General features: G+C 39.6%; 2 protein-coding genes across 3 annotated transcripts in view; one reads left to right on the plus strand and one right to left on the minus strand.

Annotated features, from left to right (window-relative positions):
• The window catches only part of LOC134340578 (protein LSM12-like), a 40573-nt gene extending 37473 nt beyond the window's left edge, over window positions 1–3100 (minus strand). The window contains exons 1-2 of one of the 2 annotated variants that reach the window (XM_063037989.1): window positions 3010–3100; window positions 1489–1607 (exon numbers count right to left, since the gene is read on the minus strand). The gene's annotated coding sequence lies outside the window, so the exon portion shown is untranslated. Of the gene's footprint in view, window positions 1–1488; window positions 1608–2890 lie in introns of both variants that reach the window. The other variant, XM_063037990.1, reaches the window with a different exon arrangement.
• An 84-nt stretch (window positions 3101–3184) lies between these two features.
• g6pc3 (glucose-6-phosphatase catalytic subunit 3) overlaps window positions 3185–23698 on the plus strand; it is a 30416-nt gene continuing 9902 nt past the window's right edge. Inside the window, exons 1-5 of the mRNA XM_063037987.1 lie at window positions 3185–3544; window positions 6640–6749; window positions 10238–10328; window positions 12727–12845; window positions 16085–16226. Coding sequence (XP_062894057.1) covers window positions 3327–3544; window positions 6640–6749; window positions 10238–10328; window positions 12727–12845; window positions 16085–16226 — 680 coding nt within the window. The 5' untranslated portion in view covers window positions 3185–3326. The remainder of the gene's footprint in view (window positions 3545–6639; window positions 6750–10237; window positions 10329–12726; window positions 12846–16084; window positions 16227–23698) is intronic.

The raw sequence follows: 23698 nt of genomic DNA on the forward strand, positions 1-23698 counted from the left end.
GTGTGGACTCAACCACCTTGAGTACATTAACACAGTAGCCTAGCATCTTTTTCTTCCCAGAGGTCAGGTAATGAAGACTGATAATCCTCACGTTGCCTTCTTCGTGTACAAGCATTTTTATCCTGCAAAGACATATATGAAGAAAGAATTATCTTTAGCTATTTCAGCTAATGGGATAAATTAAGGAATTTAATGGTCTACACCTCTCCAATTAAAATCAACAATATCTTTGTCACTTGTGTCTACTCCTGAATGCATGAGGGCTAGGATATGGAGAAGCTGAAGAGATTGTCATATCTTCAGTCTTCTTCCATAGCACTGAGCTCATCTCTCTCTGCCACGGCTGTTTCTTATGAAAATATATCACTTCACACTTTTTTACTAATGAATTCCATCTGCCACTTTTTATTTCACTCTCCAGTATTCCAGTACACATCCACATTCAATAAAGTCTTGGTAATCTACTGCATCGTTTCCCTCAGGCTCTTGGAATATATCCTATTGCGATTTGGCATCTTCTCTTTTTATTAAACTAATTTATCTGAATTTTCATTTTACTCAACATCTTCCTCTTCACCACTTAAAGATTCATCTTCTCTCTACTCTCCATGAAGGCAATGCACATGTCGACCAAACTGCCAGAGAAAGTAGTTGAAGCAGGTACAATAACGCCAGTTAAAAGACACTCGAAAAAGTAATAGATAGGAAAAGCTCAGAGGGATACAAGCCAACTTCAGGCAAGTGGGACTAGCCTAGGTGGGCACCTTGGTTGACATGCTATATTATTTTTTGACTCTGAGTTATTTTCTCACGGAGACAAAAGCAAAGTATTATAAAAGATCTCTGCTATTTCTGCTGTTTTAACAACTCTCTTTATTGATATACTTCTAAAATTACTGTAGCTTTTGTTGGACTTAAATTATTTTCTTTCCACATAACTCCACTTGTCTCTGCAAGTTCTCCTTGAAATAATTTTGCTTCCTTTTTCATATTATCTTTTTTATCATCTATACCATTCATAAATCCTTATAGTTCTACAGCACTTCTTCACTTATAACAGATTTCTATAACCATAGCACCTTGAAATGGTGCTGTCCACACTTCTCGCTGCCTCAGTAAAGCAGGCAATAAAGCATAATTAGAAATTTCACCCACCCCAGAAATTCTTTTCTTTTCAAATCTTTTTATTGTTATATTATACAGGAAAAATAACACAAGTACATTGAAGTAACAACACTTACAATGTCTCAAAAAAGACATTCTCTCTTCTCCTCTTCCACCAGGCTGAATGTCTGATAGCATGTACGACCAGGCTCAACGGTAGCCTCTACCTTGCTGTTATAAGACTACTGAATGGTTCCCTAGTATGATAAGAAGGACTCTTGACACCACAATCTACCTTGTTGTGAGCTTACACCTTATTGTTTACCTGCACTGCACTTTCTTTGTAGCGGTTACATTTTATTTTGTATTCTGTTATTGGTTTACCTTGTTTTGTCTCAATAGATGAGCAGTATACAAGACAAGCACAAGAGATTCTGCAGATGCTGGAAATCCAGAGTAACACAAACAAAATGCTGGAGGTACCTCAGCAGGTCGGACAGCATCTATTAAAAGGAATAAAGAGTCAACATTTCGGGCCTTGACCAGTGACCCTGATGAAGGGCAAACACGAGGAAATCTGCAGATGCTGGAATTTCAAGCAACACACACAAAAAATGCTGGTGAACACAGCAGGCCAGGTAGCATCTATAGGAAGAGGTACAGTCAACGTTTCGGGCCGAGACCCTTCATCAGGACTGACGAAGGGTCTCGGCCCGAAACGTTGACTGTACCTCTTCCTATAGTGGATCCTGATGAAGGGTCCTGATTAAGGGTCTCAGCCTAAAACATCAACTCTTTATTCCTTTTTGACCTGCTGAGTTCCTTCAGCATTTTGTGTGTTTTATTGTGCAAGTCGAGCTTTTCACTGTACCTTGGTACATGTGACAACAATAAACCAATACCAATTCCAAACTGTTGTCCTTTCTGTTTATGTTGGAATAAACAGAGTGTGAAGTTTGTTTTTGTTGCAGGATTCCTGTGTGGTTTCAGTGGCAAATATCTTTTCAAGAAAGTAACCATGCAAATAATTTAGAAAAGAGAAACAAAGGAAAATTCAGAATTCAAAAAATCCATCTTCTGCTCAGTGATTCCAGTCAGGAAGTGCCAGGGTGCAAATAGAATCACAGAGAAGATACAGCATGGATTAAGCCCACTGGCCGTTTGAGTCTACACTAACGATCAAGCACTTGTTTTTACTCTAATCTTCCTCTAACCTATTTAATTTTCACATTCCCATCAATCTCCTCCACCATTCATCTACACACCAGGTTTAAAGCAGTCAATTAACCTACGAAACCTGATGTTTTTGGAAGAACCTCTCACTATCACATGGAGAACATGTAATTGCCATGCGGAGTTTAGGACAGAACACTGTTAGCAGGAGCTGTGAGGCAACATATCTACTAGCTGTGCCACTCTACCACCATTTAGAGGTGTACAATCAGAATATATAATACTGGATACATAATTAGATATTTATTTTTGTTTCTACCTTTCTCCTTCAATTTGTGTTAAGCTCATGAATCACCAGCAGAGCAGGCTACAGACCAAATGCTGGTAAAGGGATTGATATGTGATGCTTAGATTGGACACAGCCGGTGAAGGGCTCTTGTTTTGTGCTGTATGAATCTAAGGCTTTGGCCTATTGCAGTTGACCCAAAAGCACCAACTGGATTGTTATCAATATCAAAAGCAAACTACTAGAAATGCCAGAAATCTGAAACTATATAAAAAAGGAAGATACAGCAAGTTAGGCAGCGTCTGTGGAGAACGAAACAGAGTTTACCTCTTTTGATGGTCAAGGACCTGAAGCGTTTCTCTCTTCCAGAATGTTGCCTTCCTTACCAGGTATCTCCGACATTTTTGTTGCTTTTCCCTCTTAAGATAGCAATTATTAACATTTACCTTTGCGATCTTTATCCAGTGAGAGCAGGCTATTTAGCAAGATCACGATCTCATTCTCCAGGTTTCACGGATATTTCACTAAACGATTTCATTCGTCCGACAAGTGACATCAACAGCGACGTCAGCGTTGAGAGGTTGAAACTTCAAGGAGCGTATGATTTTGCCTTGATTGTAATCGCCGTATGGAAAGCGAGGTTTGTCACCGTTGGTTTGCTGTCCGACAAACCCGGGGAAGAGAACGTAAGTGGTTCAGTCATTGAGACGTCCGGTGTTATTGCTGGCTGCGGTTCGCCGCGCTTGGCCGCCCTCAGAACGCGATGGAGCCGCTTTACAAGCACGGTATCCAAATGGCTGAGTTTCTGCAGCAAACTCTCGGTGGCTTTGAAAAGAGTATGCTCTTTATGAGTTGGATCGGGGATCCCAGAACCTCTTTTTTTATTTACTTCCCTGTAACGTACTACCTCAACAGAAAGATTGGGATTTCAGTGTTGTGGATCACTGTACTTACTGAATGGTTGAACTTAGTATTTAAATGGTAAGTTTCTCTTTATTGGGTCCAATTTTCTTTCTCCCTTCCAATGTATCCACGACCACTGTCGTTTCCCATTCTCCAAGGATGGTGATTGAATCATTGATATGCCCTTTGATGCTGTAACTCAAACATTCTTATTTGCACCTAATTAATGGCTTTTTAAGTATGCAGTGAACGGTCATTTCTAGTGCTGAGGTATTTTACTGCCTATCTGTTAGTGATAATCATCAGGTGAGATGAGGGAGTGCCCTTTTCGTCGCTGGATTGTTTGGGTCAATGTTAAAACCGCTAATTCACTATTGGAATGTTGTGTTGAGGAAACTTATTGAACAGCTTTTATTGCTTTTGCAAAATGGTTGCTTCATTGGCCTTCATAAAAAACTTTATTATGTAAAGCTTGTTTCAAAAAATAATCATGTATAATAGAATATAAACCATATATTTTATAGTTGAGATTACAAACTGAAGTGTCAAAATTGAAAGGAAGAGATTCGGTATCAAGCTCTAATGTCTTAAAATTGTTAGCCTAGAAGATAAAGTGAAGATCAACGTCTGTAACTATAGTTCCTCTTGAGGAAGGCGTTAGTGTAAAGTAGAGCTATCAACTTTGGGAGGATGTATCCTTGTAAGTTCAGAAACATTACTTCCTCTCTTCAAACCTCATGTCCCTACAAGCGACACAAATTATATGAGAGCGTGGCCATCCAAGATAGATTGGGTGTGTATTCTGGTTGCTATCCAGATCAGAATAATTTACCCAGTAAGATTAACATTAAGAGAGTTGAAAGTTTCAGATGTAATTGTGTTTCATCCTTAGATATTTCAGTTGTATGTTTGAGGTTCTTGTGTTTACAGTGATGGTTGAGATGGGTATAAAATGATTAGGTTTTGATTGTTTTGCTTTTGTACCTGAGAACAGCTTTAAGGGGTGTCCTCACAAAGCCCCTCCTTCTCATTCAACACACGCAAAATGCTGGAGGAACGCAGCAGGCCAGGCAGCATCTATGGAAAAAAGTACAGTCGATGTTTCGGGCTGAAACCCTTCGGCAGGACCTCCTCCTCATTGCTTGATGCTTTATTGATAGAGTACATGGTGGCATAGGAGCAATTGTTGCTTCCTCGCAGCTCCAGATTTAATCCAGAACTCAGATGCACCTGTATGGAGTTTGCACATTTTCCCTGTGATTGTGTGGGTTTACACTGGGTGTTTGGTTTTCTCCTGTGCTGATGGGTTAATTAGCTACTGTAGAAAAACTGTAAGGGACTAAAGGGGAATTGATGGGATGAAAAAAATGGCAATGCAATAGGCAAATAAGGAGCAGAAATGGAACTGATGGGATAGCTTTGGCAGCCAGCCACAACTTGATGGCCTGAATGGCCTCCTGTATCACAATAAGTAATCCTTCTCATTGCAGAACACTATAGAGACATGGAATATCCAGACACTATTAGGCACAGAGTATCTGTTTCAATATTAATTTAGAAAATGAGTTAAATTAAAATATAACTTTCTTTACTCCTCTTCTCACTAGACCATCTTTTTATATATTTAAGATTACATAATGTTGAAACCATCCCTGTAAAGATGAAAGAAGAGCCTGCCATTTTAAAACTAAACTACATAGTTCAAAAACCTGCCAAATTTGATTACTGGGCAGCATTGTGTCAGAAGAGTAACTTGAGGACGTGGGGTGTTGGGTATTGAATGTAGTTGGATTCAACAGTGGGAGAGACAAAATATTGGCAATATTTTCTGATTATGATTGCTGCTGCACAATGAGCTTATCCCACCATAAATCACTTACAGAGAACAGAGAGTAAAACTGGATTATTTTGAACAGTAAATTGAAAATATCATCAAACACGTTTTGGCAAAAAGATCGTATCCTTAAATGTGAATATAAATATCTATTAAGGGGAGTTAACTTTTTTCCTTTTTGTTGACTATTTCCGTATTTTAACTTTGACTACGTTATCTGTTTGCTGTAGATTAATGCTTCAATCATTTCTCAGTTGACAACAATTTATGTGCAATTTAATGATGAATGTTGAGAGGATATTTTAATGGGAGAGTCAATTGCACTTGAACTATATTTGCCTAGAAATTCAATAACATAACATGATTTTTTTCCAGTTTTATGCACTTTGAAATAAGATTTTCTTTCTGCAGTGAAATGCAATAGTAACATATTTAGATACAGTACTTTGAAAATTCAGCTGAATCACCTACATTGGAAGATTGGCATGAAATCATTTTGGGAATATTTAAAATGGAAAAGATGATCTACTCTCTGAGAATTCAAAAGGAAAAATTTTTATCAAATTTGGAACAAATGGATTGAATTTATAACCCCAGAGCGAGCAGACTTTAGGTGACTCTCCTAATGGTTTATATTGTTTGTCTCACCAACATAGTAATAGTGTTAACGTAAGCACCCTTGGCTCGAATGTTTACTGTTCTTTTTTTTTAGAAAATGTGGAATTAAGACAAGAAAAGATCTGGGGAAATTTTGGACCAGAAAGAAATGGACCAAAAGAGATGCATGGAAATTAGTATTCAACTACTATTATTAATATTTTTTATAACAACTATTATCATTACTTATTTTAATAGAGTGGAATTACAATTGCACATAAACATCTATTTGAGTGCCTAATTATTTTCTATATTATCTCAATGTGCACTTGTGAATGTACAAATTAATATAGATTTACTCACATAAAAAAATGGAAAAGGTTATATATGTAAAAAACAGTTTGTGTATTACTTGTGAATACCTTATCTAAATAAAAATAAAATTTTAAAAAAGAAAATTCAGCTGAATATGACTCTCCCTTGCACTGAGGATGGGGCTGCAGGAAATGCCATTCTTCATTTTTCCTTTTGAACCCTTATGGGAATATTTGGACAAAATTGTCACTGAAATTACTATTGTTTATTATTCCTTGAAAAACCCTGTCCTGCATCTCCCTCAGTTTAATGAAATAAATTTCTTATCATGGTTTTGAAGAGTGGCTGAAATGAAATCTTGAAAGTGTAATCTTGGCAAATATCAGTTTTACAGATCAAATTTGAGTGTTTCTTACTTTCCTAATAGGTTGCTGTTTGGTGAGCGTCCATTTTGGTGGATTCATGAATCGGGGGTCTATAGTAAGCACCAGATGCCAAAGTTACAGCAATTTTTCTGCTCCTGTGAAACTGGTCCAGGTTTGTTACAATGGAGTACAATATGACTTTTAAATGTATACTTGCTAGCTGCTTATTTTCAGAGAGTTCAGTCACAAATTAACATTTTAAATTTATTTAGAGGAATTAGGTTTCAAAGTTTGTAGTTAGAATTATTTTTAAAAATGTTTCAATACATATCTCTACTGTTAGGGTTTGTTTTAAATGTCACACGTTTACCCAAATCTTACTTCTATGAGAAAATAGTTGCAGTAAATTATCAGTCTAAGAACACATTTTATTGAATGCAGAACTGACTTGAATCTGCCAGTTTCAATATGTTTTATTAATTAGCAAATTAAAATTGAAAATTTGCTAATCTTCTCACAGTGTGGTCATTTTTAATGTGTCCAGTTGTTCGCTGTTCATTTGGTTGCTATTCAGGTAATTCTGACCTTCAATTAGAAGGCTTACCTTGAAGAAGCTTACATTTTCTCTCTACACCCCTTTAACATCTTTCAAAGTTTTTCTTTTTCACTGTATTAGTCTTTGCATCAATGCAAGTAGCAACTGGAGCTGTCCATTTGGTTCCCTTTCCAAATATCCTATCTAGCAAACCTCCTGGAAACTACCAATGGAAAAACCTTTCCTGTGCTGACATTGTGGACTCTGCCATCAATGACTTTTTGCTACCCCTCCCCCTTCTTCCTTTAGAATATTTCCTTCCTTGTAAAATCAGATTCCTGTCTTCCCTGACCCAATTGCAGATGATTGAAGTGATGGGAATCTGGCAAAGAGCTGGTGTTTTTCACTAATGAAACTTCCTTACCTAATTGTGCTTTTCATGGCTTTCCTCACCCACACTCCTGCATTTATAATGTGACTTTTCATCGAAAAATATTTTGCTCCACTCTTTTGACATATTTTCTTGTCTGACTCTCCAATCTTATTTCAGTTCTGCCAACTATTATTTAATATTCTTAAACTCTACCACCTGCTCAAGTACCACACTGTATTTTTGACAAGGCATCGTCACTGCTTTTCTTACTCCCTTTCTGTTCCATTTCATTTTATTCTCAGTAATTTCAATTTTTTATCTCTATGCACTCTCTCCTCTGAGTTTACTATCTTCCTTTTAGTTCATACAGCTCCTCGCCTTCCCCATAAAAACACCCTCATCTGTACTTACCATCTCACAAGCCTCACTACTGTGCCAATCACATAAATGGTCAAATAATGTTTCTTCTGTGCACCAATCTCCATCTGCATCCCATTTTTCCTTCCTAATCTCACTTGTTTCTGTGACCAGATGCTGCCTGACTTGTGGAGAATTCACAACATTTTCTGTTTCTGCAAAAAGGTGACTATTTCCTCTCGCCCTTTCTCAGGCTTCCACATCCTTCCTACAATGAGGTGACCAAAACTGATCACAAAATTGCAAGTGTGGTCTAACCAGGGTTTTATAGAGTTGTAGCATTACCTTGTGGCTCTTGAACTCAATCCTCCATAGATTCCTGAGATTATGTCCATGGCTGTGAACTGGTACCTTTCCTTCCTCTTTCCAAATTTATCTTGTCTATCAGGTCCATTTTTTCCCCTGAACCTTACTCCACCCAAACTGGTGAGCATGTAACTTTTCTTCCTGGCCTGTAACTAGCTTAATTGGGCACTCTTCCCTTTTCTCGGTTTTATCCCCCACCTTACAAATCTGCCATCTTCACCCTCAAGCTATCATGCTGTCTCCAAGCAACCTTTTATCTCCAAAATTGTAACATAGAACAGCACTACACAGGAATAGGGCCTTCAGCCCATGATGTCTCTGCTGACCATTTTGCCAAGTTACACTAATACAGGTGTCGTTGTACATCAGTCACTGAAAGCAAGCATGCAAGTACAGCAGGCAGTGAAGAAAGCTAATGGCATGTTGGCCTTCATAACAAGGGGAATTGAGTATAAGAGCAAAGAGGTCCTTCTGCAGCTGTACAGGGCCCTGGTGAGACCACACCTGGAGTATTGTGTGCAGTTTTGGTCTCCAAATTTGAGGAAGGACATTCTTGCTATTGAGGGAGTGCAGCATAGGTTCACAAGGTTAATTCCCGGGATGGTGGGACTGTCATATGTTGAAAGATTGGAGCGACTGGCTTGTATACTCTGGAATTTAGAAGGCTGAGAGGGGATCTTATTGAAACATATAAGATTATTAAGGGATTGGACATGCTGGAAGCAGAAAGCATGTTCCTACTGATGGGTGAGTCCAGAACCAGAGGCCACAGTTTAAGAATAAGGGGTAGGCCATTTAGAACGGAGTTGAGGAAAAACTTTTTCACCCAGAGAGTGGTGGATATATGGAATGCTGTGCCCCAGAAGGCTGTGGAGGCCAAGTCTCTGGATGCTTTCAAGAAAGAGATGGATAGAGCTCTTAAAGAGAGCGGAATCAAAGGTTATGGGGATCAGGCAGGAACTGGATACTGATTGTGGATGATCAGCCATGATCACAGTGAATGGCGGTGCTGGCTCAAAGGGCTGAATGGCCTACTCCTGCACCTATTGTCTGTTGTCTAATCCCATCTGTCTTTGTGTGGTCCATAATCACTCATTGCTTGCCTGATCATGTGCCTGTCTAAATGCCTTTTAAATGTCACTATCATATCTAGTAGTGCATTCCTGGCATCTGTTACTTAAAAAAACTTGTTTCATGTCTCCTTTAAATTTTCCTTCTCTCACTGTACCCCCTAATATTTGATATTTCCATTGTAGGGGAATAAAATAACATCTTGAAATTGTTCTCTTCTCAAATGCATACCCATCTTCTCTCCAGTTGTTGATTATCTGCCCCTCTATCTTCTACTGTAGCACCTGTGAACATTCCTGGAATTTTGTTTTGGATGTTTCAGTTTGTTAAAGTCCCAATGTAAATGCAAGTCATTATTGATCATTGGACAATGACTGCCCACTGGTATTGTGGTCCCAAGAATTGTTTACCCCATCCTGTGGTTCTGGCTTTGACTAAGATGTTCCATTCAGCTCAAGGACTCAAAATGCTAACTCAATCCACTATCCCTATCATACAAATGCATGAATCTACAGTTGTTTATTGTGGAGTAATACAGGTATAAATGGTTGTTAATGAACAAAAAAATAATAAAAGTATACTCACAATTTTCAATCTCTACTAATGACAGCCACAGAAGGCTAGAACTAACAAGTGACAGGAAATATTTTATTATAATTAATTCATGAGTGCATTCATTAGATTCCTTTTTATTTTTAATTAAATGTAGCTGTGAATTATTATCAGGACACATTTTTAAAACTGAAGTACTGTTATAATTCACACTATATTTCAGGTATGCAATTATTTTCATAATTGACTGAGATCCTATGAACATTCTATGGCCTGGTTACTATACCTATCTCTGCATTACAGACAGCTCGGATTCAGCTCTTGGAATCATTGTTGCATCAGATCTGTGACTTGTGATCTGGGAAATAAAATGCGAGTTCACTTGTAATGTTTGTTTATGCTTCAGGCAGTCCGTCAGGCCATGCGATGATCACAGCTGCAGCTTGGTGGCTTATGATGACCAGTTTTTCTACATTCATTTACAATCGCACTAGGAGGTTTGTGCTGCTTTAACTGATTAAACATAAAAATAGTTAAGAAATGTCACAACCCTGAAACACCGATTGTATAACTCACCCCCCTCACTGACAGTTACCTCCCTTTCTGAAGGAATTGAATGTTGTTTGCTTATTGTTTCATTGGGATCATTGGGCCCTGGTGATTTATTGTCTTCCAGTCAAATTAATTTCTCCTATACAGAGGCTCCTCAAATTACTGATGGCTTGACATATGGAAATACAACTTTCTTGAAATTCCCCTGTGTATGTTTAAACCTTTTTTAAGCTAGTAATAATAAAATGTTTATTACGTTCATTAATAACTGGATGTGGTATACAGTATATTCCATTGCTATAACAATGGATTACATTAGAGTGATCATTCAATTAAATGAATGAATTATACCAAGTGTGTGTAAAGCAGTACAATATGAGTACTATAGAAAATAAACAATTAAATTAAATTACAGACAGTTCACAAGAATGGCACATGGGGACTACTGTACTTATTTTCAGCAATATTAATTTCTTTGAGCTGCTCATTTACTCCAGACCTACACCCTCCTCCATTTCTGAAACGAAAATGAATAAAGCTGCAGATGCTGGTATCTGAAGCAAAAAATATTGGAAGAACTCAGCCAATCAAGCAGCATCTGTGGAAATAAATGTTAATATGCACTATTGCTTCCTGATGATTCAAAGTACATTTATTATCAAAGTATGTATACTATATAAAACCTTGAGATTTGTTGCCTTACGGGCAGCCACAAAACAAAGAAACCCAATAAAACCCATTTTAAAAAAGACTGTCAGACACCCAATGATCAGAAATTGTGCAATCTATAAAAATAAGCAAACAACATTCAGAACTGAAGTTCACAAAAGTGAGTCTACAGTCACAGCTGATCCAGGAGCCTGTTAGTTGCAGGCCACAGCCTCAAACAGCGGGTTGTTCCTCGCTCACAGACCCGGGCCTTGCTCCTTCGATAGGTTCTTGGGGCTCGAGCTCCACCGCTTCAATTCGGCCCATTTATGCCACACTGCAACGTCCTGCACTTTCATGACTCCAGTTCATGCTGCAAAAATGTCAGGTCATACAGGCAGTTCAAAAGCTCGACTCCAAAAGGGAAGTCACAGGCTATTGATTGAATTGATTGTTTTCTAGAAAAAGTGTGATTAATAAGGTAGTTAATAGTTGTTTTTGCTGTTAGCAAGTCATCGTCGTGCTTCATCAGTGCCATTTTCAATGGGAAAATTGTGGGGTTTTCATTAGCCATTTGGCTACCAGTACTGCTGCTTTCACTTTCTAACTTCCTCCTCATCAAACCCTCCCACCAACTATTTAGATTAAGGGCAATATGCTAACTTGTAGTTCACTGGGACACTAGTCCTAGCTTTATTCCTGCTTTTGCCTTTAAGGAATCTCTCTGTTCTCCCTGTAACCATGTGGGCTTCCTCCGGGTGCTCCAGTTTCCTTCCACAGTCTGAAGATGTACCATTTGGTAGGTTAATTGGTCATTGTAAATTGCCCCGTGATTAGGCTGGGATTACATTAGGGGCTTGCTGGGGGGCGTGGCTTGAGGGTCTGGAGGGGCCTATTCTGTGCTGTATCTCAATAAATAAATAAAGATAAGCCCATCCCAATGGAACAGCTTCCTCTTTCCCAGTACTGTTGCCAGTGCCCTATGAATTGAAACCCATTATTCTAATATTAACATTGAATCCCACATCCATTTTCCTTACTTCCTCTTTGCCAATTTTCACATATTTCAGACAGTAATCCAAAGATTATTACATTTATAATGCAGTTTGTCATATTTTAGCAGAACCTGCTTTGTCCTTTCAATTGTCATCGGTTCCTTAGCCCTGGCACTAAGCTGACAACACAGCCTTTGGGATTTGCGCTCATACCTGTAGAGAATATTACCTACTCCTCCAACTGTACTGTTGTTATTACACCACTCTTCATTCCCCCAGGGAAAAGCCATACTCTTCCTGTGTCATTTGACTATCAATTTTCATCGGACTAAATCTCAGTAGGGCGATTGTTTCAGATGGTTCTCCACTCCCTGAGGCAGGGTTTAGTGTCAAACCCTAGTTCATCTAGTTCATTCAAAGTGTCCTGTATATATGATGCACTTGCACACTGAGACTGCTGGTAAGACTCCAAGCCATCCATTGTCTCTTTTAACTTTTAACTTTTCATTGTTAGTGAAATCCTGAAGTCAATCTCCTTCTGCTCTCTGTCGATGCCCTCCAGCTACCCTGTTCTTAGACTTGATTTTGACATTGGGTACCTAAAGTGCAGAATCCCTTCCTAGTTAATCAAATATTGTATTTCTATACATTTCAACAATTAAAATATGCCAATAATAATGTTTTTTTTATCTACTTTAAGCACACTGGCAAGGAACATTCCTGTAGTATTGTATATCGCTCTGCTGCTGACAATTGGCATCTCCAGAATATTTATTTTGGCTCATTTTCCACATCAAGTACTTGCTGGAATAATTACAGGTTAGATCTTTAATTATCATGGGTGAATACAAGTGTCTGTATCGAAAAAGTGCATTGATATTTGTCTTTAATTTTCTCATTTGAAATTCATTCTCAAGATATGCCTCCTACTGTTCTTGTGGTGGCACACCAGTGGGTCTCAGGAGCTGCCGGTGCCTAACAGAATGAGTTGCAGAAAAAGCAGTTTATTAACATCAACACCTCTACCACTGCCAATTCTAAACACAAAGACATTGGCATATCATCCAAGATTACGAGCAGAACTCTGTATCCGCATATGCATCAGAACACTTTAGGATTTTAATCCTTAAATTAATTCAAAGAGATGCAAGTTAACATAGCTGCATCAGATAGTTCAAAGATTGGAAAAGGTGTTCAATATCGATATTGCGATTACATACAGAACCTAATACCCGATCCAAGGACTGCTGGACTACTTTAAGATGTAGATTCTTTGGAGGATTGTACAGAGTTTGTAACTGTAAGTACACACTTACACCTCCTATTAAAGGGAGTGAAGTGCCAGTACATTTTTCAATTAAAAGTGAAAACTATAACACACAGAACTTGGAGGGCACAGTGGCCTGAACTTTGAAGACAGTGAAAGTAGAGAGCTAGTGATCTCTTTTCCAGTCTTCCCCTTTTCCAACATTCTTTGTTGTCATGGAACACTTGGAAGGATCTATGGCAACCAGAGCAGCCAGTCATTGTCAAAAAAATTATTACAAGGAAGAAGAACTTAAAGCCATATGAAGCATTTTAATCTAACTTGAAGCATTTTACAGACTGTTTAAGATAAAGATTAGGGCATCAGATAAGTTCAAGGTGGAAGTGAAAATATAATCAACTTTCTAAACATTTAAAAAATATTTTGAGCTTCTCTAACTTCCGCTAATGTCCTACCTCCCCCTCGTACCCCATCTGTTATTTATTTATATATATACATTCTCTCTCTCTCTCTCTCTCTCCTTTTTCTCCCAATGTCCCTCTGACTATACCCCTTGCCCATCCTCTGTGTCCCCCCCCCTCTGTCTTTCTCCCTGGGCCTCCTGTCCCATGATCCTCTCATATCCCTTTTGCCAATCACCTGTCCAGCTCTTGGCTCCATCCCTCCCCCTCCTGTCTTCTCCTATCATTTTGGATCTCCCCCTCCCCCTCCCACTTTCAAATCTCTTGCTATCTCTTCTTTCAGTTAGACCTGACGAAGGGTCACGGCCCGAAACGTCGACTGTACCTCTTCCAATAGATGCTGCCTGGCCTGCTGCGTTCACCAGCAACTTTTATGTGTGTTGCTTGAGCTAATTACAATCTACATTGAATTATTATAGGATTGAAGCATTTACTATGCAATAATCATGGCATAATGCAGAATTTAAAAACTCAACAAGCATTGTGGAACAAAGTTCTAACCTGTACAAGGTTTTGTAATGAATACAATTGGTAAATATATGAAAAATTTATCATCTCAACAGACTTCTCTTTACTCCAGGGTAGAAGATTACAGCCAACAGAACTTGTCAGTGGTTAAATTCCCCTGAACAGCAACTTCAGGATTTAAGTGGTTCAAATCCTAAAGAGGCTGTTGGTCTCATGTGCAATGATGTCATTACTGGTGGTTTTCCAAAATTTGAACCATAGTAAACTGTGCATGATTAATGTCCAAAAATACAGAAATAGAGCAGTGCAGTCACTAGGCTTTTTTGCGCAGTTATCTCCATTCTGGCTGTTAGCTCTCCATGAGATCTTTAATTTCCAACTGGGTGTGATATTTATTAGTTAGATGTGTTTCCCTAAGCGGTGAATTAAAAAAAAAACAGCAAGGGATAATAGCTGTGAAAGCATCAGTATCATTTAGACATTGTGATGTAATATGGAGTGAATAAAATATGTAGTGTCACATTTTCAAATGCAAAGTTGGCACAATGAAGAAATTTGTAAGTAAGAATAATCATTTTACAACCTGCTCTGTGGAGCTTGCCACAGAGCAGGTTGTGAGAGGATTATTCTTATCGAGAATGATGTGGGGGGGGGGGGGAAAGAATTATATTGGTCCTGATGAAGGGTCTGGACCCGAAACGTCGACTGTACTCTTTTCCATGGATGCTGCCTGGTCTGCTGAGTTGCTCCAGCATTTTGTGTGTACTATATTGGTTCTGTTCCTTTTACACCACGAATATAGGTTTAAATCCATTTTAGACTGATAAGATATGTGTTTTCACCCGTTTCGTATCTTCGAGCAATGCTCAAAATGGGAATCCAGTTCTCATTCAGTTTTTAAAAATATAAAATAAGAAAACTAATATTCAATCATGGCACAAATATTATTGTACTTTTGATCTTTTAAATGTGTTTTGCTCATCTCCATCTACCTTAGGCCACAAACTTATTAATCACTCCGATGAGTTATTAACTGATGTGTTATTAATCTCAAACTTTCTGCATAATCACTGAAAGAGTTGGACTGCATGTGCATGTAACGAGAGCTGTATAACTCATCTCCTTCTACCTTAGGCCACGAACTTATCAATCACCCGTGCTGGAGGCACTTTCTGGAGGTCCAAGATCCGTATGCTCCACGACTGCTGGACTAAGTGTGTAAATGTAGAAGGGGTCTACGTTGAAAAATAAATGTGCTAGGTTTTCTAAAATTGACTCCTTCTACCTTAGGCCACGAACTTGTCAATCACCCCTCGTACACACTTTGTTTTTATGTGCTGAGTTGCTATATTTGGGGTTTGGTTTTCTTACTGCCCCTTCTTTAGCCAACTCAGCAGGTAGCAGGAAATAGAGGCAAGACTGCTGATGTGTTCATTTCATTCTTAAGGAATATGCTGTTAAGCCATTAAGTCATCAGAGAAGGAGAGATTGAGTCCCATTTCTCTTTTGAATCCTCCCTGATTTTTCTTGGCCAATGATCATATACAGCTGAGGTAAAGTTACCATGTGCTTCAATATCCATGTGAAACTGGATGCTACTGAGACTGATCCATGGTTACCTTTGTTGTCACGTTTTCTTGAGGTGTAGTATGACACTTTAGTCATACTGTTGATACCCCCAGGGTAAAATGGTTAGACCACGTATCACATCAGAATTTTAGTGGTAGGTGTTTAACATGTCATTGTGATTTAACTGTTCAACCAACTATTTAAAGATTATCTTGATGTAAAGGCTTAAAAGAAGGCAAATATTCTGTGAGCATTGATGTAAATAGTCATTAAAATTTCAATTTGGATTTTAGGTGCTGTACTTGGTTTTCTGCTAGGCCAACGTATACCCGAGAATTTGAAATTAATTCAATACGTTGTGACCTCAGTTGTATTGCTGCTCAGTGCTATGTGCCTGTACTGGGGATTGCATTACTTTGGAGTCAATGTTGCCTGGTAAGTACAGAATTTTTTACTCGTTGTCATTCTGGCAGTTATTGCTTGTGTGAAGTTTTATTTTGGAAAATTCCTGTGTGTTTTATGTGGCAAACTTCTTTAAGAGAAAGTAAGTACAATTAGGAAAGAGATGAAACACTGGTTTCCTCGGCTGCATAAGCCTAGGGAAGACAATCTTCAGCCCTGTCAAACGTGTGAGATTGAGGTGCGAGATCTCCCCCCTCCCCCCCAAGCCCCTGTTTGTGTGGATGCTGTGTAATTGGCTACGCTGTTACAAATTAGTGCTACGAAATAACAGACAGTACACTACATGCAATTAAAGGAATTATATTTATGAATCTTAACTAACGGGTTAGTAAAGAATAATAAAAAGAAAAGGGCCCATTTTAATTAAACAGTCAAATGTGCACAAGTTGGAGCTCATCTTGAACTTCTCTGTCACTCACGCACTGGGCCCTCGATAAACGTGAAAGCACACACCACCTTCCGAACGTCGCTCACAATGCATCTCGAACAAACGGGTCTCCCATTGGATCATATGTTATGACCAGTTCTCCTCAGTGTCTTCTCTCTTCATCTCCTCTCGAACAAACATGATCCCTTATCTTCAACAGTAACCTAAACAGGCTGAAAGTAGAACAAGCAGCTCTTACAAAGCTGCTAAATGAAATACCTACAGCATAACAGTAAAGATGTGAACCAGGGCACTACAAGGGGGAAAAAAAACAGATTTTAGGGAGAAGAAAATTTTTCTGCCCAATGATTGTAGTTAGAAGGTAGAGGTGAGAAATACAGCATAAAAACAGACCCTTCAGCTCACCAATCCCTGTTGACCATCAAACACTGATCCTCCCCTAACTCATTTTCTCCACTCCACATTCCAACCTGTCATTCCCAGATTCTACCATCTGCCCGCCAGGGGCAATTTACAGTGGTCAGTTCACGTACCAATCCACGCATACTTGAGACATGGGAGGAAACCAAAGCACCCAGAGAAAATCCTGACATTTTTATGCACCCAAACTCCACACAGACAGCATGAAGATCAGCATTGAACACAGGAAGCTGGATCTGCGAGGCAGCATTTCTACTAACTACACCATCTTCTACTCTCATGAAGAAAGTAAAATGCACATTTCTTAAATAGAACCAGCTCCTAAATTACTTTTTTTTAAAAGGTTATGGTATAGTTTAGTTGAAGGGACCTTTGCTGCTAAATAGTAAAAGATGTGTTGTTCAGGCAAAGCTAAAAGAAACACTTCTAGAACATCATCCCCAATTAGTAGCTAAACATGCTGTATAACAGCAGTGCTGCCTTTTACTTGGCTTGCAAATATAGTTCCATGGAAGCCAATGAAAATGAATTTTGGAAGTTGAGGGAAAATTCTTGACAAGGATTGCAATTTCTTACTTTTTTCCCCTACCTCATACATATTGCTGTGGTTTGAATATTGGCTAAATGTATTAACACCATAGTAGGTCAGAAGTTGCAGCTGAAAGTCAAGAGGTTATGTTGTTACTTTATAGAACTCTGGTTAGGCCACATCTGGAGTATTACATACAGTTCTGGTCACCCCACTCTAGGAAGGATGATGACGCTTTGGGGAGGGTGCAGAAGAGGTTTACCAGGATGCTGCCTGATTTAGAGGGCATGTGCTATCTTAAGAGGTTGGACAATCTTGGGTTGTTTTCTTTGGAACGGTAGAGGCAGAGGGGAGATCGTTAGAGGTTTATAAGCCTACAAGATAGATAGCGTAGACGGGGGAGATCTTTCTCCCAGGGCAGAAATGGCTAATACCTGAGGGCATGCATTGAAGGTGAGAGGGGGTAGGTTTGAGAGGGATGTGAGGGGTAAGATTTTTACTCAGAGGGTGGGGATGCCTGCCATCTGCTGCCTGGTATGGTGGTAGAGGCAAATACATTAGAGGCTTTTAAAGAGACATTTAAATAGGCACATGAATGTGAGGAAGATGGATGGAGATGGACATTGTGTAGATAGAAGGGATTAGTTTTTTTTGGGGAGGAGTGGTTGGTTTACTTTTCAGCTGATTTGGCGTGACATTGTGTGCTGAAGGGTCTGTTCCTGTGCTGTACTGTTCTATGTTCTATTTGTCAGCAACAGAGATAAGTGAGAAGGACAAAATAAATAGAGACACTCAAAAAAAAAAAAAAAAAAAAAAAGGGGGGGGGTTGGGGAAGACAAAGTTACAAATCAGCATTGACGGTGGATATGCAATGGCAAGCATTTAAAGGTTGCATGGATGAACTACAACAATTGTTCATCCCAGTTTGGCAAAAGAATAAATCAAGGAAGGTAGTGCACCCGTGACTGACAGGAGAAATTAGGGATAGTATCAATTCCAAAGAAGTAGCATACAAATTAGCCAGAGAAAGTGGCTCACCTGAGGACTGGGAGAAATTCAGAGTTCAGCAGAGGAGGACAAAGGGCTTAATTAGGAAGGGGAAAAAAGATTATGAGAGAAAACTGGCAGGGAACATAAAAATGGACTGTAAAAGCTTTTATAGATATGTAAAAAGGAAAAGACTGGTAAAGACAAATGTAGGTCCCCTGCAGACAGAAACAGGTGAATTGATTGTGGGGAGCAAGGACATGGCAGACCAATTGAATAATTACTTTGGTTCTGTCTTCACTAAGGAGGACATAAATAATCTTCCAGAAATAGTAGGGGACAGAGGGTCCAGTGAGATGGAGAAACTGAGTGAAATACATGTTAGTAGGGAAGTGGTGTTAGGTAAATTGAAGGGATTGAAGGCAGATAAATCCCCAGGGCCAGATGGTCTGCATCCTAGAGTGCTTAAGGAAGTAGCCCAAGAAATAGTGGATGCATTAGTGATAATTTTTCAAAACTCGTTAGATTCTGGACTAGTTCCTGAGGATTGGAGGGTGGCTAATGTAACCCCACTTTTTAAAAAAGGAGGGAGAGAGAAACCGGGGAATTATAGACCGGTTAGCCTAACGTTGGTGGTGGGGAAACTGCTGGAGTCAGTTACCAAAGATGTGATAACAGCACATTTGGAAAGCGGTGAAATCATCAGACAAAGTCAGCATGGATTTGTGAAAGGAAAATCATATCTGACGAATCTCATAGAATTTTTTGAGGATGTAACTAGTAGAGTGGATAGGGGAGAACCAGTGGATGTGGTATATTTGGATTTTCAAAAGGCTTTTGACAAGGTTCCACACAGGAGGTTAGTGTGCAAACTTAAAGCACACGGTATTGGGGGTAAGGTATTGGTGTGGGTGGAGAACTGGTTAGCAGACAGGAAGCAAAGAGTGGGACTAAACGGGACCTTTTCAGAATGGCAGGCGGTGACTAGTGGGGTACCGCAAGGTTCAGTGCTGGGACCCCAGTTGTTTACAATATATATTAATGACTTGGATGAGGGAATTAAATGCAGCATCTCCAAGTTTGCGGATGACACGAAGCTGGGTGGCAGTGTTAGCAGTGAGGAGGATGCTGAGAGGATGCAGGGTGACTTGGATAGGTTGGGTGAGTGGGCAAACTCATGGCAGATGCAATTTAATGTGGATAAATGTGAAGTTATCCACTTTGGTGGCAAAAATAGGAAAACAGATTATTATCTGAATGGTGGCCGATTAGGAAAAGGGGAGGTGCAACGAGACCTGGGTGTCATTATACACCAATCATTGAAAGAGGGCATGCAGGTACAGCAGGCGGTGAAAAAGGCGAATGGTATGCTGGCATTTATAGCGAGAGGATTCGAGTACAGGAGCAGGGAGGTACTACTGCAGTTGTACAAGGCCTTGGTGAGACCACACCTGGAGTATTGTGTGCAGTTTTGGTCCCCTAATCTGAGGAAAGACATCTTTGCCATTGAGGGAGTACAAAGAAGGTTCACCAGATTGATTCCTGGGATGGCAGGACTTTCATATGAAGAAAGACTGGATGAACTGGGCTTGTACTCGTTGGAATTTAAAAGATTGAGGGGGGATCTGATTGAAACGTATAAGATCCTTAAGGGATTGGACAGGCTAGATGCAGGAAGATTGTTCCCAATGTTGGGGAAGTCCAGAACGAGGGGCCACAGTTTGAGGATAGAGGGGAAGCCTTTTAGGACTGAGATTAGGAAAAACTTCTTCACACAGAGAGTGGTGAATCTGTGGAATTCTCTGCCACAGCAAACTGTTGAGGCCAGTTCATTGGCTATATTTAAGAGGGAGTTAGATATGGCCCTTGTGGCTACGGGGGTCAGGGGGTATGGAGGGAAGGCTGGGGCGGGGTTCTGAGTTGGATGATCAGCCATGATCATAATAAATGGCGGTGCAGCCTCGAAGGGCCGAATGGCCTACTCCTGCACCTATTTTCTATGTTTCTATGAAACAATGTAGCAAAGATATGAAAGACTTCAGTACACTTGACTTGCTATTGCATAGATACTCCAGACAATGGCAGTGGTATTCTATGTATGCCTGGATACAATTTCTGGAACTTTGTCCATAGCTTCCTGGTTCCTCAGCTCCTCCCCCAACCACCCTGTGCTTCAGTGAGATCCTCCTTCTCAGAAATTTCCTTCTCTATTCACCTCTGTCCAGCAGTGACTGTGCACCCCACATCGCTAAATACAGTCTTCCCAGAAGACCCCATTCAGTGATTATCACCCATCCCAATCCTCCACTGAAACCTACCAAATATTGAAACATCTAGATAGCGTGGACATGGAGAAGATGTCCTAGAGGGTACAGAGGGGACATCCTCAGAATACAAGGATGTCCCTTTAGAACAGAGATGAAGACGTATTCCATTAGCCAGAGGGTGGTGAATCTGTGGAACTCATTGCCATTGATGGTTCAAATTCAAGTTCCAAGTTTAATTATCATTTGACCATACACATGAATACAGCCAAACAAAACAGCATGGAGGCCAAGTCATTGGGTATATTTAAAGTGGATATTGATAGGTTCTTGATTAGTAAGGGAATCAAATGTTACAGGGAGAAGGCAGGCCATGGGGTTGAGGGGGAGAATAAATCAGCCAGGATTGAATGGTAGAGCAGACTTGATTGGTCAAATAGCCTAATTCTGCTCCTATGTCTTGTGGTCTAAAATCCACACCTCCACACAAGCCCCCAACAACCGATACCAGTTTCCCCTGCTCACCGCCCACTCCAACAACTGATTTCTTTTCATCTATACCTCACCACAGTCTCCAGCAGCTGACTCTGAATGTACGTCCATTGGTCCCGTTCCTTTACCAATCACAACCTCCCAGCTCTCTAATCCCTATCCTTACCCCACTTCTCCCCAGCCCCAAGTCAATCTTCACTATGGTAAGGCTTTTGCTGAGGTTCTGCACAGGCTTGTGCAGATGATTTGGGCATAAGTGATCAGAGGCATGTTAGAAAACTGGATCTATAATTGGCTTTGTCATAGGATGAGGGTAGTGGTGGATAGATGTTTTACTGACTGGAGATCAAGAGGTGTACTAAAGGGATCAGTATTATGACCATTGTTGTTTGTAATATACAGTACATAAATGACCTGGATGAGAATGTAGGTGGTATAAGTTTGCAGATGACATGAAAATTATTGAAGTCATAGGTTGTGAAGAAGGTGTCTAAGGATACAGCAGGACACAGATCAGCTGGAAAGTTAGGTGAAGCAACGACAGATGGAATTTAATGCAGACCAGTATGAGGTAAATTCTGATGGGATATATAAAGTAAGTGGCAGGGACCATAGGAGTGTTGTTGTATAGAGAGACCCTGGAGTAGGGGTCCAGAGCTCCCCGAAAATGGCAACATTGGTGGACAGTTTACTGAAATATTCATTTGGTATGATTGCCTTCATAGGATGAGGGACTGAGTGTAAGAGTTTGGATGTCATATTGCTTGTTACAAAATATTGGTAAGATCACACTTAAGTATTGTGTACACTTCTGGCCACCACACTATTGGGAGGATGTGGTTTCAATACAGTGAGTGCAGAAGACATTTAGTAGGATATTGCTTGGAATGGAGGGGTGTAAGGAGAGATTGGATAGGGTTATTCTCATTGAAGTAACATTATAGTGATTGATGCCTTGTCTGGGGTTCTTGGGGAGAGGAGACTGGCAGTGGGGGGGGGGGGGAGGAATCTATTTGGGAATTTTGGTGTGGATAGAGTTCAAAGCTTGAGAGGGGAAGGAACCTAGAGATTTAAGAAGGAATGGCTTCCTGTGCCTGGTGGATGCTCTCTGGCTAACAAATAGATCAGGTATGCTTAAAATTAAAGGGGTCCTACCAGAGCTGGCTTATTGGAGCTCAGGTCTGAATGCTGTGGGAGGTCTCCTTTAAATTAGCAAGCATACCTTGGAACAACATGTCCTAATGTCTCTGACAAAAGAGCACTTTATGGGAAATAACATCTTCGTACATGCTACTAGCGCATACAATGCATGGGACTACATGGTAAAATTTCTGAAATGAAGTGATTCAGTGTGGTCGCAACCACATTTCAGTCTGGAAATAAGTGATTTTAACATGCATGCTGCTGAACCAAAGAGCACACCAGAAATTCAGCACAAAGGTGTGACAAAACACAATATATGGGTGGGGGGGTGGTGGGTGTGCAATGCTTTGTAGGATGAAAGTGTATACAAAATGCATGGCACTGAGAATTAAGAGCATGACTGATGTAAGACGTCTCACCTTGATGCTGCTTCATAATGTAATGTATCAATCTTTTAATTAATACAATCAGAGCAATTTCAGTTAATTATTTTCATGCCAGACTCGTATAGGTAGTTTGTTAATTTTAGGTGGACATTATAATTTCAGAATGAATCTGAAACTGACTTTGCAATCAACAGGTGAAATGACTGAGCCTGGAAAATGTTGTGAATAGTTTTGTAACTGCAGTAGAAGTGTTTATTTAGTTTTCAGCTTTCATTTGGGCAGGCTTTCAGATCTTTTTAAATTCATTGCACTGCACATAAATGTTTCAAATGCGTTTGGCTAGTAAAGGAATTAAGCCTTCTGGATTTGAACAACTGCAGACACACAATGTTTCTTGTTTAGCTTTTTTTTTCAGTAGCAGGTCAAGTAATTGCTCAATAAACTGATTATTTTCATATTGCTAAGAGATGCATTGAAGCCAGACTAGTTAATTGATTATAACAGCAGCCCTTGTGGAAATTTCTCTTCCAAGAAATTCTTCACTCCAATTTTTATTCAAAGAATTCCACTTTATCCAGAAAATGGCAAGAATGAGACTGGAGCAGGGAAGCAACATCCTGTGCATGTTAACTCAACATTATTTCCTTTTTGCTTATAAAAGCATTCAGAAAATCTGTTGATTTTCTCTGAGTTCTTTTCTAGCTCCCTAAGTTGTTTCAGTAATTATTAAATAAATGAAGGCTGTTGAATAATTTAGCTTGGTGGTATGTTGATTACCTTTTATTAATAATCATTTGAGGAATATCCCTCAATTTACATCATTATTTTCCAGTTAG

Source organism: Mobula hypostoma, chromosome X1 (assembly GCF_963921235.1).
Source record: "Mobula hypostoma chromosome X1, sMobHyp1.1, whole genome shotgun sequence".
Lineage (NCBI taxonomy): Eukaryota > Metazoa > Chordata > Chondrichthyes > Myliobatiformes > Myliobatidae > Mobula > Mobula hypostoma.